The sequence below is a fragment of the Antedon bifida genome, chromosome 1 (assembly GCF_963402885.1).
Source record: "Antedon bifida chromosome 1, ecAntBifi1.1, whole genome shotgun sequence".
Taxonomy (NCBI): Eukaryota; Metazoa; Echinodermata; class Crinoidea; order Comatulida; family Antedonidae; genus Antedon; species Antedon bifida.
Genome location: NC_136226.1, coordinates 299,885 through 311,912, shown reverse-complemented (window position 1 = coordinate 311,912; position 12,028 = coordinate 299,885). Strand labels below are relative to the sequence as shown.

The window sequence follows — 12,028 nt, the reverse complement described above, 5'->3', positions numbered from 1 at the left end:
AGTGTATGCCAAGTTTATTATACAATACCATTAAAAAAACATCTAATCAGGTGTACAGTGTATGCCAAGTTTATTATGCAATACCATTAAAAAAACGTCAGGTGTACAGTGTATGCCAAGTTTCATTATTTGAATTACTGATTCCTTCCAATAATTTACTTATTTACTTAAAAAAATTGCTAAATATTTAATATTCCATATTAAATATTATGTTATTATAAATATTATATTATATATGATACTATATCATTAAGGATGTGTAAGAGATAGAAGTAGAGTGTTCAAATAGCATAGACTAACCTAACCTTAGCAAGTAATTGTTTGATAATAAAGTGTATGTCATATTGTCCATTGTTGACTACTATTTTGCATTAGAAACTTTCAGACTTGCATGTCTTTTTGTGAGCATAGGTTTAAGCTTTAATGTAAATCGTTTTCAGCATCATTCGAATGTACCGAGGAAGAAAGAAAATGTAAAACCGAGAATCGGTGCATCCCAAACCGATGGTGGTGTGATGAGGAAGATGATTGTGGCGACAACTCCGATGAAGAGGATTGTGGCTGTAAGTAAGACATTACAAAAGTAACCAAACTATGACAAACTAGTGAATTTGAAAATTAAAAATAAAACTGGTATTAAATTGTGCTAAAGTTGAAGCCTTTTGTACATTAATGTAGCCTGTAAAGCTAGAACAAAAAAGTAGGTCATTTCATAAGCGCTGTCAATGGCTGCAGCAAAAACATTCATTCATTTAGCCAAAACAATTCAAACAATACAAAACAACTTGAATTTCAAAGTTGGCCAAGGACACGAAAAGTAAACTAAATTACTGTAGCCCATAGGCTACATTGGTTCTGTGTGCTAAGTATACACACTTTATGTGCATTAACAATTTGTTCAGTACTTTTTGGAATATTTTATTTCAGCTGAGCCAGATAATAATTGCAATGAAAATGAATTCCAGTGTTTAAATTCACATTGTATCCCATCAACATGGCGATGTGATTCTGACTTGGATTGTGTTGATGGATCAGATGAAGATGATTGCAGTAAGTAACACATTTTAAGTAAAGAAAAAAGTAAATATAGTTCGAACGCTCACTGACTAAATCCAATGGTCCCTGAGGAAGAAAATATGCATTAAAATATGTCGAAGAGCCCAGAGGCCTACAGCATTGGAGGGCGGCTTAGTGTCCCTGAACCAGAAGTCTTGGTCTTTGTATTACACCACTGTAATTTGGACACCACCACCATATTTCGGATATTATCAATCCTTGCTATTTTACTATAGCATTATCAAGTACTAGGCCATCCATTTCTAGTAATGATGTTATTTTTTATCTTTTGTATATCAGATGTTCAGCCTAACAGAGTGTGTTCGCTAGCTGAGTACACTTGTGACAATAACCAGTGTAAACCAAAAGCTTGGCTTTGTGACGGTGACGATGACTGTGGTGACAATTCAGATGAAAAGGAAGAAATTTGTTGTAAATATATTACTTTTTTTACATTTTATATAAATATATTGCTACATAGATAGATACATGAATGTGGGGGATATATATCATCTTCCTTTTCTGTACAAAATTAGTGTAGTCGCAGATACTTAGTATATAATTCAACTTCTGTAACAAATTGAATAGAAATTAACAGACTTATGTAATAATTTTTCAGCCTTCACACAATGCAGCAGCTTTGAGTTCCAGTGTCTTAATAAAAAGTGTATTCCATCAAATCAACTATGTAATGGTGAAGATAATTGTGGAGATGGAAGTGATGAACATTGTGATGACAATCATTGTGAAAGTGACCAGTTTAAATGTGATAGCATGCAGTGTATTCACTATTCCTTGGTGTGTGATCATATCAAACACTGTGGGAATGCTTCAGATGAGATGTACTGTATGAATGGTAATTATCATATCTTTTGCAAACCCCAATCTCTTCTAATTTTGATTTTTAATTAACATTAACTAAATTGAAAGATGGATTTTATTTTAATATGTTATAAAGATATTACAAAATAGGATTTAAACCATACAGTATAGCTGTCATATTTGGGAATGCTGTTTCAATTTACCAGATTCATTAAAACCTGAACTTAATCATTTTATATGTTACATTGATTAGTTTTTAGTGCTGTTTCTAGGACTAAGTTCAGAGGCCAACACACTTGTTTTTTCTTCTTTATAATTAGCTACCAATCCATGTGACGTACAAGGACAACGACGTTGTGACATCTGTGTTCCAACTACCAAGGGGTACTACTGTGAATGCCGTCAAGGCTTTAAACTCGAAGCAGATAGATCTTGTTCAGGTAAAATGTTTATACTCATTCACTCATTCAGCTCTGTCTACACTATCAAACTAGTTTGACAACAAAAATGGGATAAGCCCAAATATGGTAGTGATATGCCCAAACATGGTAGTGATATTACATCGTCATGTCCATATATGGATGCCGTCGTTTTATGTTCTGATGATGAGAATAGTATTCTCGAAACATGTCACAGTATTTTAAGGCAGTTTGCCTTACAATTTTGATTTTTACTTTTTTTTACTTTTAAACCTTGTAACTGGACCATTTTGAAAAGTAGTACTACGTTACTGAAAATGCAATCCAGTCAAAAGAAAGAATAAATAAATACTCAACTTCATTCCTTGATGTGGTTCCCCATTTGTTTCTATTTCTTTGAGTGTGTTAATAGGGTAAATCCTGATTATTTTACTTAACTTATTTTACTTTTATTACTGTTTATTTTTATATACCTGTATGTTTATTGAATACTTGTATAACTTTGCTATATTTCCACTGTTGTAGATATTGATGAATGTAGTGAGTTTGGTTACTGCTCCCAACTTTGTACCAATAATGAAGGAGGATACTTTTGTTCATGTGATGACGGTTATTACAAAGAAATCAAAAATGGAAATTCTGTATGCAAAGCAGAAGGTATTGTTTAGTTCAACTTATTCAATTTTCATTGGAAAAGCTGTGTTAATATCTTATTAATTAATAGTTGGAATATTTGGTTTGCTCAGAGAACCTAATTGTAATTCAAAATCTATGAAAGTATTCTCTGATAATGTAGTATGGTTGCCATGGAAGCAACACAAATTCTGGAATGGTTATAAGCTATGTTGGAGTTGTTTTTGTCCAAAAATGTGCACAGAAGAGAAAATAAAGAAAAGTAAAAGAAAGAAGAAATTGGAGAGCTTTGGACAGGAATATTTCCTGCTAAGTTCTGAACAAAGAGTCTGAATATCTTGTTAGGTTGAAACATGATAAAAACTACGACTATGGCCCTGCTTACCTCTGTATATGTTTATTTTCATTACCTATTTCTTTTCCAGGTGACCCAGAATATCTCCTCCTACCTGAAAGTTCACAGGTCATCAAATATTCACCAGAGCGTAACAGTTTTACCTCTGAATATTATGGTGAAGTTCGCATCGGTGCAATGGACTTCCACTATAAGTCTTCTACTGTCTTTGTAATTAATTCACACGAAAAAAATATTTCAAAACTGGTTCTTTCTGAGGGATTTAGAAAACGCAGAGATATAGGACAAGACACAGGACAAGACACATTACCAGTAAGTTTTTATGTTTTCATGTCCTTGTGTGATTATATGTCTCAACAAAACAACAATGTTTACCTCAAATTACAGTCAACCATACCAAACTCTCCCAAAACCACATTTTTCTTGAAGTCCAAACGTTCTAAATTTAATTTCCATTAAAAACACATTCGGAATATTAGAAATTTCTGGTATTGGTTGAGTTTACTTTTAATAATACTTTTCCAAAATGATATAAATATACTTGGCGTATTTAGATTGCGGGGCTAAAGAATCCGCAAGACATAGCTGTTGATTGGGTAACTCAAAAGATCTATTGGACCGATGCTGTTGACGATAATCCTGTCATTCAAGTGGCCAATCTTAACGGTTACAACCAAATGACGTTAATTGATAGCAATCTAGATAAACCATTGGCTATTGTTCTTCATCCAAAGAAAGGGTAAGTTCAAAATATGTGTAAAAAAAATAATGTAAAGAGTAATTTTTTGTGTTCCAATTTTATATGTTTTGTTAATTTGTATTGCTACCATTGAGCAGTTATTTTTTAATTTGTGATTTTAAGTTTCTACTACTTTTTTTACTCAGGCTAATGTTTTGGAGTGACTATGGAACAAATCCTAAAATTGGGGTTGCAAACATGGATGGTTCTGGTGTAAAAGATTTAGTAACTAAGGACCTACAATGGCCGTCAGGCCTAGCAGTTGATCACATCCAAGATAGGCTGTACTGGGCTGATCCTAAAGCTAAAGTTATTGGAAGTATAAGGACTGACGGAAGTGATTATAGAATTGTAATCAATTCAACAGCATTATTGAAAACAGGTTCTTCTGATGCGTGTAAGTACTTATTAAGGCTTAAACAAATCTAAGTTGTGCATATTTTCATATATATATATATATATATATATATATTATAATGTTCTGTATTTTGTATGTTGTTCGTACATTTTACTCAGTATTGTATTTTGCCAATGGAAGATGAATTTCCTTTAGTTATATTTTACAAGAAGGACAATAACAGTTATATCTATCTATCTAAAACTAGTCTGTCTGGTCAGTTGATAAATTTGATATTTGTCAAGCATTACCAAATTATTTATTTATATATATTTTACAGCTACCTAACAGTGACATTTTAAACACAACCTTTTTTCTAAACACTATTGTGCTTATTTGCAATTTTAAAAACAGATCTAGAATACTAATGACAAGTAGTATTATTGCTTTCAAATGTTTCCATTTTACATTCAGATTTAGAACCTTATGCACTAGATATATTTGAGGATTGGATTTATTGTTTAACATACAAAAAGAATGAAATGTTCCGTATTAACAAGTTTGGTTCGGGTAAATACGAGTTACTGAAAGAAAACATTCGACAAATATCTGATTTGGTTATAGTACAAGAGCACAAGCAGCAGGGTAAGTGGTCATAGTATAGACATTTGTTGTTTTATATATTTAGGCAAATTGCCCAGGATAACCATAAGCGAATTCATTCACTATCCTTGTGAAAGGTGGCAATCCCATTCACAAGACAAACATATACACAAGATGCTCTTTTGGAGTGGAGTTGTAATTTGTCATTAGAAAAAATCCTATGACATATGACAGGACTTAAACCCAAGACCCTTGGATTGGTAGCCAAGCATCATAACCACCAAGCCACTCCATTGTTTCTTTATTGGAATAAATGTACAGTATAATAATATAAAGTTATTTAAATATATTGAAAAACAGAAAACAATAGCAGCCATAGTTGTGGTACACTAGTTGTATATATGTCAATAACAGCAATAAAAACATTAAACCTTCACTATAATTACTATTAGTATCATTGCTATCGCCATCATAAATATGACTACTATTATTATTTCAAATCTAAGATTATTCAATGGTCTTATGCATTCATGACACAAAATATGGAAAGTGCAAAGTTGAATGTGACTCAGTATATTAACAATATTTCTATTTTGCAGACATGAAAAATCCTTGTGATTCTCTGTCATGTGGTGGTGGTGTTTGTTATCTCAGCTCACCAAAAGCTGTCTGCAAATGCTTTAATGATGCAGTTATGAAAAATGATGGTTGTCAAGGTAAGTTTGTTCACTGTTATTTTATCAGCGGAAGAAAAGTTTTAACTGTTTGGGCTACCCTGGGTAAAGAAATGTACTAATATTTTTTTGTGTTCCATTATGATTGTTTTTCTGATGCCACTGCACAAATACAATTTGAAAATAAATTGTGTACAACAAATCAGTCCCTACACCTACTATTTATAATTATTTTATTTCTTTTTGAGAGCAAAAACTATATTTAAAAAAACAAATAATTAATAGTAAAATCAATAATAACAATTGATTATTTGAATATTCTATGGAGAGGGTTAAAAAAAGTTATATCTGAAGTAAAGAGGGAAATCAAGTGAGGATAAAAATAAATACTCATACTGTATAAACCAGGTGAAAATAGATACTTAGCAATAGCCCAAGGCACAGATACTTAGCAATAGCCCAATGCACAGATACTTAGCAATAGCCCAAGGCACAGATACTTAACAATAGCCTTATGATGGATATTCATTTGCCTATAGGTAGTAAATGTACAAAGAATTATTGTTCTAATGGTGGAACATGTCAAATGAACAGTGATCAAGTACCAGTGTGCAGGTAATATATTCATATTTTTTCAGATGTTAATGTAACTGTTACTCTGCATGCTTTCCCCCTGTTGTTTGGATCTTACCAATTACCCATTAATCATCTACTTTCAGCATTTTGTAACTGTTATTTTAGCCATGTACCCATTCAATTAATTAAATATGTGATTGGAATGTATTAAAATATACCCTTTGGTAAAAGTGTATTATTGAAATGTCATTTTATTATTAATAATTTATAAAGTAGAAGCCAAAAAATAATTATTAGTGATATTTATGTGTTTCTGTAAAGCTGTTTGGTTGGATATTCTGGTGAAAAATGTAAATCAAGAATGTGTGAAAATTACTGTTTAAATGGCGGTAAATGTAGTGTTAACAGCAACGGACAAGCTACTTGCACTTGTCCAGCTTCTTTTACGGGTAAAAACTGTCAAGTGAATAAATGCCAAGGAGTTTGCAAGAATAATGCAGATTGTGCTATGATAAGTGGGACGATGACTTGCATGTGAGTCTACAAGTTATTGGTGTTCTTCACTACCACCCACATTGAACCAGTCACTGTGTGTACCATCTGGTTGTTGTCCACTACCATTGAACCAGTCATTGTGTGTACCATCTATAATGGTTTTGTACCATCATCATTGAACCATTCACTAGTGTACCATCTATGGTATTGTACCATTATCATTCAACCATTCACTAGTGTACCATCTATGGTATTGTACCATCACCATTGAACTATTAACTAGTGTACCATCTGTAATGGTATTGTACCATCATCATTGAACTATTCACCAGTGTACCATCATCATTGAACCATTATCATTGAACCATTCACTGGTGTAGTATACTATCTATGGTATTGTACCATCACCATTAAACCATTCACTAGTGTACTATCCATAATGGCACGGTACCATCACCATTGAACCATTATCATTGAACCATTCACTGGTGTAGTATACTATCTATGGTATTGTACCATCACCATTAAACCATTCACTAGTGTACTATCCATAATGGCACTGTACCATCACCATTGAACTAATGTAGTATTTGTAATGGTATTGATTGTCATACCATCACAAAAGAACCATTTATTAATGTACCATATGCAATGGTATTATCATTCATACTGTGTGAATCCCATCATTTACATTGCAGACCATTGGGTATAAATTCTGTAATGTATAGTAGTGGTAGATAGTAGAGTATTTCATCTCATACCTTGATTGTAAATAACATGCAATGATGAGTTAGTTTCATGTCTCATTGTTTTGTCATTCATGTAGGCCCTTCTATGCATTCTGTAAGTGTATGTTGAGTGATTATAATACTGTGTATTATGTAGGTAATTACCTTATGCTATGAAAGTCATGTGATATACAGTTAACATTTCATTCGTTTGTGATATGTGTGATTTTCTTTGTACATTCTGATGCTGATTTGTAGTTTCAGCGGTTTAAAGAGTGATATATTAATAATTTATTAAATCATCTGTTTATGACTTAATTTATTATTGTAATAGTCTCTCAAATACACAATCGTTTTATTTATTTCTTTTTTTATAAGACAATTTTTATGGCATCCTATCTATTATTCACCAATTGATCATCCATCGCTTCATTCATTTTATATATCTGATTTTTGATTGATTGAAATGTGTCTAATTTAAAGCATATCAATAAATGTTATTATCATTAAAATGTGTTATTACAGTTGTCTGGAAGGTTTTTATGGAAAGAATTGTGAACGACAAAAAAATGATCCGTGTGTAAACTTTTGCAGAAATGGAGGAAATTGTACAGTGAAAGGTAAGACATTATTATGGCTTACATTCCGGCTGTGTACTTTAAACACTTCAAAGACTAGTAACCTCAAAGGATTACTGGGTTTCAACATCATGTCAGGTTTAAAATCAAGATTGTGAGGCGATATAGTGTGTAAACTAATTAAATTTGTGATATCATATTTTTAGATAGTGTAGCAGAATGCTCTTGCCCTGTTCAATATGTTGGTGCTCAGTGTGGTAAAGATCTTTGTAATGGTTATTGTAAAAATAATGGACTTTGTACAGTGAAGGAGGAAGATCCAAGACCTACTTGCAGGTAATGTGATACTGTATTATTGTGGCACTGGGAAATGTACATATAGTGTAGGAAGGAAGAATGACTACTGTAAGACTATACATATTCATTAAACCGTCAATATCTTGTAGAACCTTCTTATGGCAAATCGCAACACAACATCTGTAAAGCTCTTTTTCTTGGGCCTGTCGGGCAACTTCAATTGCTAATGAAAGGCATCTTTAAAAACTAACCTGTTTATTTTAAAGTTCATTGAGACTTTTACATGATGTACAGGTATATATTTATAACATGTAACCATCAATGAATTTTGTTTAATAATTATTACTTTTGTTAACATCCTAGTTGTCCAGCTGATTTTACAGGAACTACTTGCCAAACATCGTCGTCAAAATCTAAGTCAAAACAGGCTTCATCACAATCAGGTAATGATTTTTAATGATGATGATAATAATAATGACGATGATAATAATGTTGATTAGTGATAATACTGTAGTAATAATATTTTTTAGGATTAATAATTTCTGTATAAAGATAATAGTAAAGATAATTTTACATGTGAGAATATTTGTGAACAAAATTTAAATTATTCTCGGATGGGACTCGAACACATGACCTTCGGATCACTAGCCTGGCGTTCATACGTCCAGACCACTGAGCTTGTGCTAATGGGTATGACACCAACAGGATGATGGTTTAATAACTTAATTATTGTGTTGGTAATTTAACATTTTAATCTTTTTTCAGGGTCATTGCAAATAGCAATTCCAATTATTATCGTCATTTTGATTATAGTCATCATTGGAGCTGTGTTCTGCTACAGACGACAGAGGTATTAAACATTTCATTAATTAACTGTTTTTGTTGTTTTTCTTTACATGTACACTCTCCAATTTAATGCTAGTCCATCTATGATGAATAAGAGTAGTTAAAGAAGTTTATTTAGTTTTATTTAATTATGGTTAGAAATTTTAATTTTTCTATACAAAACTCACTTAACCCAAACCTACAGCAGTCATTATTTGCATCTTTTGATTACAGATTATTAGGTGGCTTCAAACATTCTAGGCTTGATTCTGCGGACACTGATAGAAACTTTGGAAATCCAATGTATATATATAAACCACATAATGAAGATGGCTTATTAGAATCTCCTTTTGAAATGGACATTGAAAAGGTAAGCATGTATTCAATTCTTTTAATTCTTTATTAACACATCAAAACATAGTTGATAAAATGAACATCAAGAGGACAAGCAACAAACAAATAAACAACATTTATCAAAACAATTTAGTTTTGTCTCCTTAAAAAGTTAACAATATATATATTTTTTCATATAAATATCATACCGGCTGTTTTGAGTCACCCTTATTAAACAAAGTTTAATAACAAAAACAATAAAAAAAAATAACTGGCAATATAAATCATGAGCAGCCATAAGAAATATTCATTTTCAAAATTAAGGGCTCCCTCTTTAATGATATACAAATCAATAAGAATTCATCCTCATTTCTATCATCCTATTAGATATTAAAATAATAATAATGACAATGACAATTTTAAATTTTTCAGACAAGTAATTTTTCAAATCCAGCATATGGATCCCTTTACAATGATCGAAACAGTGGCTCGCAACTAAGTTTAGATGAAAAGAAAAATCTGATAGATGAAATAGAAGATGATAATCAACCTTTAATAGTGGATGACTTTGATATGTCGTTTAATGGTTAGCATGTTGAAACAATATCAATAATAATAATAACAATAATATATATATATGTATTCTTTCTACGAGAGGTACCTTGATTATATAAAGCTACAGGCTTATATGAAAAGGTCAAGCGTGAAATATGTATAAATCAATTCAACAATTGTAAAGTAAAGAATAAATCATTAAATGTGAAAAATTATTTGAGAAAAACCAAATTTAAACAATCAAATTCAAATCAAGTCATAAAAATTGTTAATTTCCAGAAATAATTTTATTTTGATGTGTGCTACATTCCAAAAGAAACGTTTTTGTAAAAAAAAAGATTTTTTTTTGTAAAAGAGAAAAGACAAAAAAAAATGATGAAAAATGAAAAATGTGTTTGGACACGAGTTAGGATTATGAGTTTAGACTATGAGTTTGGACTATGAGTTTGGACATGGTGTTTTCTGGTACAGAAACCAGTAATATTTCAGCTACACAGGTAGACCCTAAAAAGGTATGAATACTGTCAGGTTACTTATTTATTGCCAATAATGTCTTCTAAATTTGCCTTCCTTAATCTTAAATATTGTGCCTTTTGCCACCACTAGTATTTTTTACACACATTTTGTAGCAGTATTTTTCTAATTTAGTTTTTATTTATTTATTTATAAAAAAAACCCATTCATTTGGCCTATTTTATAAGTGTAATTGTTGATAATTTTATTTAATATACAGGAAATTATTGTTTGAAATTTGTAAAAAAGATTGACATTAAATCATGCTTGTGGGATTGTACAATAAATAAAACAACATGATAGATAGATCATGGACATAATCTCATTATCCAATACAACTAATGTATTTAGTTCTTTTCCATGTTTTGTAATGGACAAGTTGTATTGAAATTGTACAGTATATTTTATGTATGTTGAATGGTAACAGGGTTTTAGTAGCTAATATTAATGAAGATGTATTATTTCATTAAGAATGTAAATTAGTGTCTCAATTTAATATTTAATTTATTTTATTTGTATGTAAGGCTGTACTGCTACTAAGACTTGTTGTTGTTTATTATACACAGTGTACTCATTTCTACATTGCTTTCTCTCTTCCCAAAAACTAAAAGTGGTAGAACTGATATTTGCTTCTAGAAAGCGGTGGAAAGAATATATAATAGTAACCTACCCATTTATCAAAGAATATAAGCAAAGGATTAAAATATGCGCTGTCATCCAAGTCATGGATTTATTATTTAATATAAAGAGCAAGTAGTTTTGTATGGTCAAGAGTGATCTTCTAAATATTCATATATTTAATTATTTCCATTAATTCCTTAGTTTAAATTAGATTGAAAAATGGACATTTTGAATAAGGCCAATCAAATAGCAGTTGTAATGTTTTGCTTAGCAATATATCTTTTTTTACTTTGGTCTTTCATATAATTATTTCTAGTTTGTACTTGTTAACAAGGTGGATGGATAGGCCACCGTCAATGTCTTCCATATAGACTACACGTTACACAAACTCAATACCATTAAATAAAAATAGTTTGCGTACTTAATAGGTATAGAAATACCGTTGTGGTTTGCTTAAAGAGTCCCAATTACGCCGCACAGCGTTTATGCTTTTTGTCTAATTGTATATATTTTGAACATTTATAGTATATGCGAATTGGTATCATTGCAGTATAGTAAACAGTACTACTCTCAGCTATGTTTTCTTCTTTTTTATCAACCAAATTATGACATTTTCGAAAAATTGCCAAATTTCAACAATTTCATTGTTATTGTGGCTCTACAAGATGTTTATAATACAATGTATGCAAATATTATTGCATAATAATTAAACATTAAAAGTACATATTTTGGCCTATTTTCGGAAAATGTTTTTATTTTTTGACATAACTGGTTACTATGACTCTATAAGATGATGATAACGCAATATATGTGCATATATGGTAATATTATTGCATAATAATTGAGTTTAAAAATGTTGATAATTTGGC

At 30.9% G+C, this 12,028-nt stretch overlaps 1 protein-coding gene across 1 annotated transcript in view; it reads left to right on the top strand.

Annotated features, from left to right (window-relative positions):
- LOC144836113 (low-density lipoprotein receptor-related protein 1-like) overlaps positions 1–11,732 on the top strand; it is an 89,255-nt gene extending 77,523 nt beyond the window's left edge. The window contains exons 70-88 of the mRNA XM_078691311.1: positions 441–563; positions 928–1,050; positions 1,357–1,488; positions 1,676–1,912; positions 2,199–2,318; positions 2,823–2,954; positions 3,356–3,597; positions 3,840–4,024; positions 4,171–4,421; positions 4,836–5,006; positions 5,564–5,680; positions 6,178–6,253; positions 6,536–6,748; positions 7,963–8,057; positions 8,222–8,351; positions 8,676–8,755; positions 9,078–9,162; positions 9,372–9,507; positions 9,903–11,732. Of these exons, the coding sequence (XP_078547437.1) occupies positions 441–563; positions 928–1,050; positions 1,357–1,488; positions 1,676–1,912; positions 2,199–2,318; positions 2,823–2,954; positions 3,356–3,597; positions 3,840–4,024; positions 4,171–4,421; positions 4,836–5,006; positions 5,564–5,680; positions 6,178–6,253; positions 6,536–6,748; positions 7,963–8,057; positions 8,222–8,351; positions 8,676–8,755; positions 9,078–9,162; positions 9,372–9,507; positions 9,903–10,061 (2,807 nt within the window). The 3' untranslated portion in view covers positions 10,062–11,732. The remainder of the gene's footprint in view (positions 1–440; positions 564–927; positions 1,051–1,356; positions 1,489–1,675; positions 1,913–2,198; positions 2,319–2,822; positions 2,955–3,355; positions 3,598–3,839; positions 4,025–4,170; positions 4,422–4,835; positions 5,007–5,563; positions 5,681–6,177; positions 6,254–6,535; positions 6,749–7,962; positions 8,058–8,221; positions 8,352–8,675; positions 8,756–9,077; positions 9,163–9,371; positions 9,508–9,902) is intronic.
- Positions 11,733–12,028: the final 296 nt, after the last annotated feature.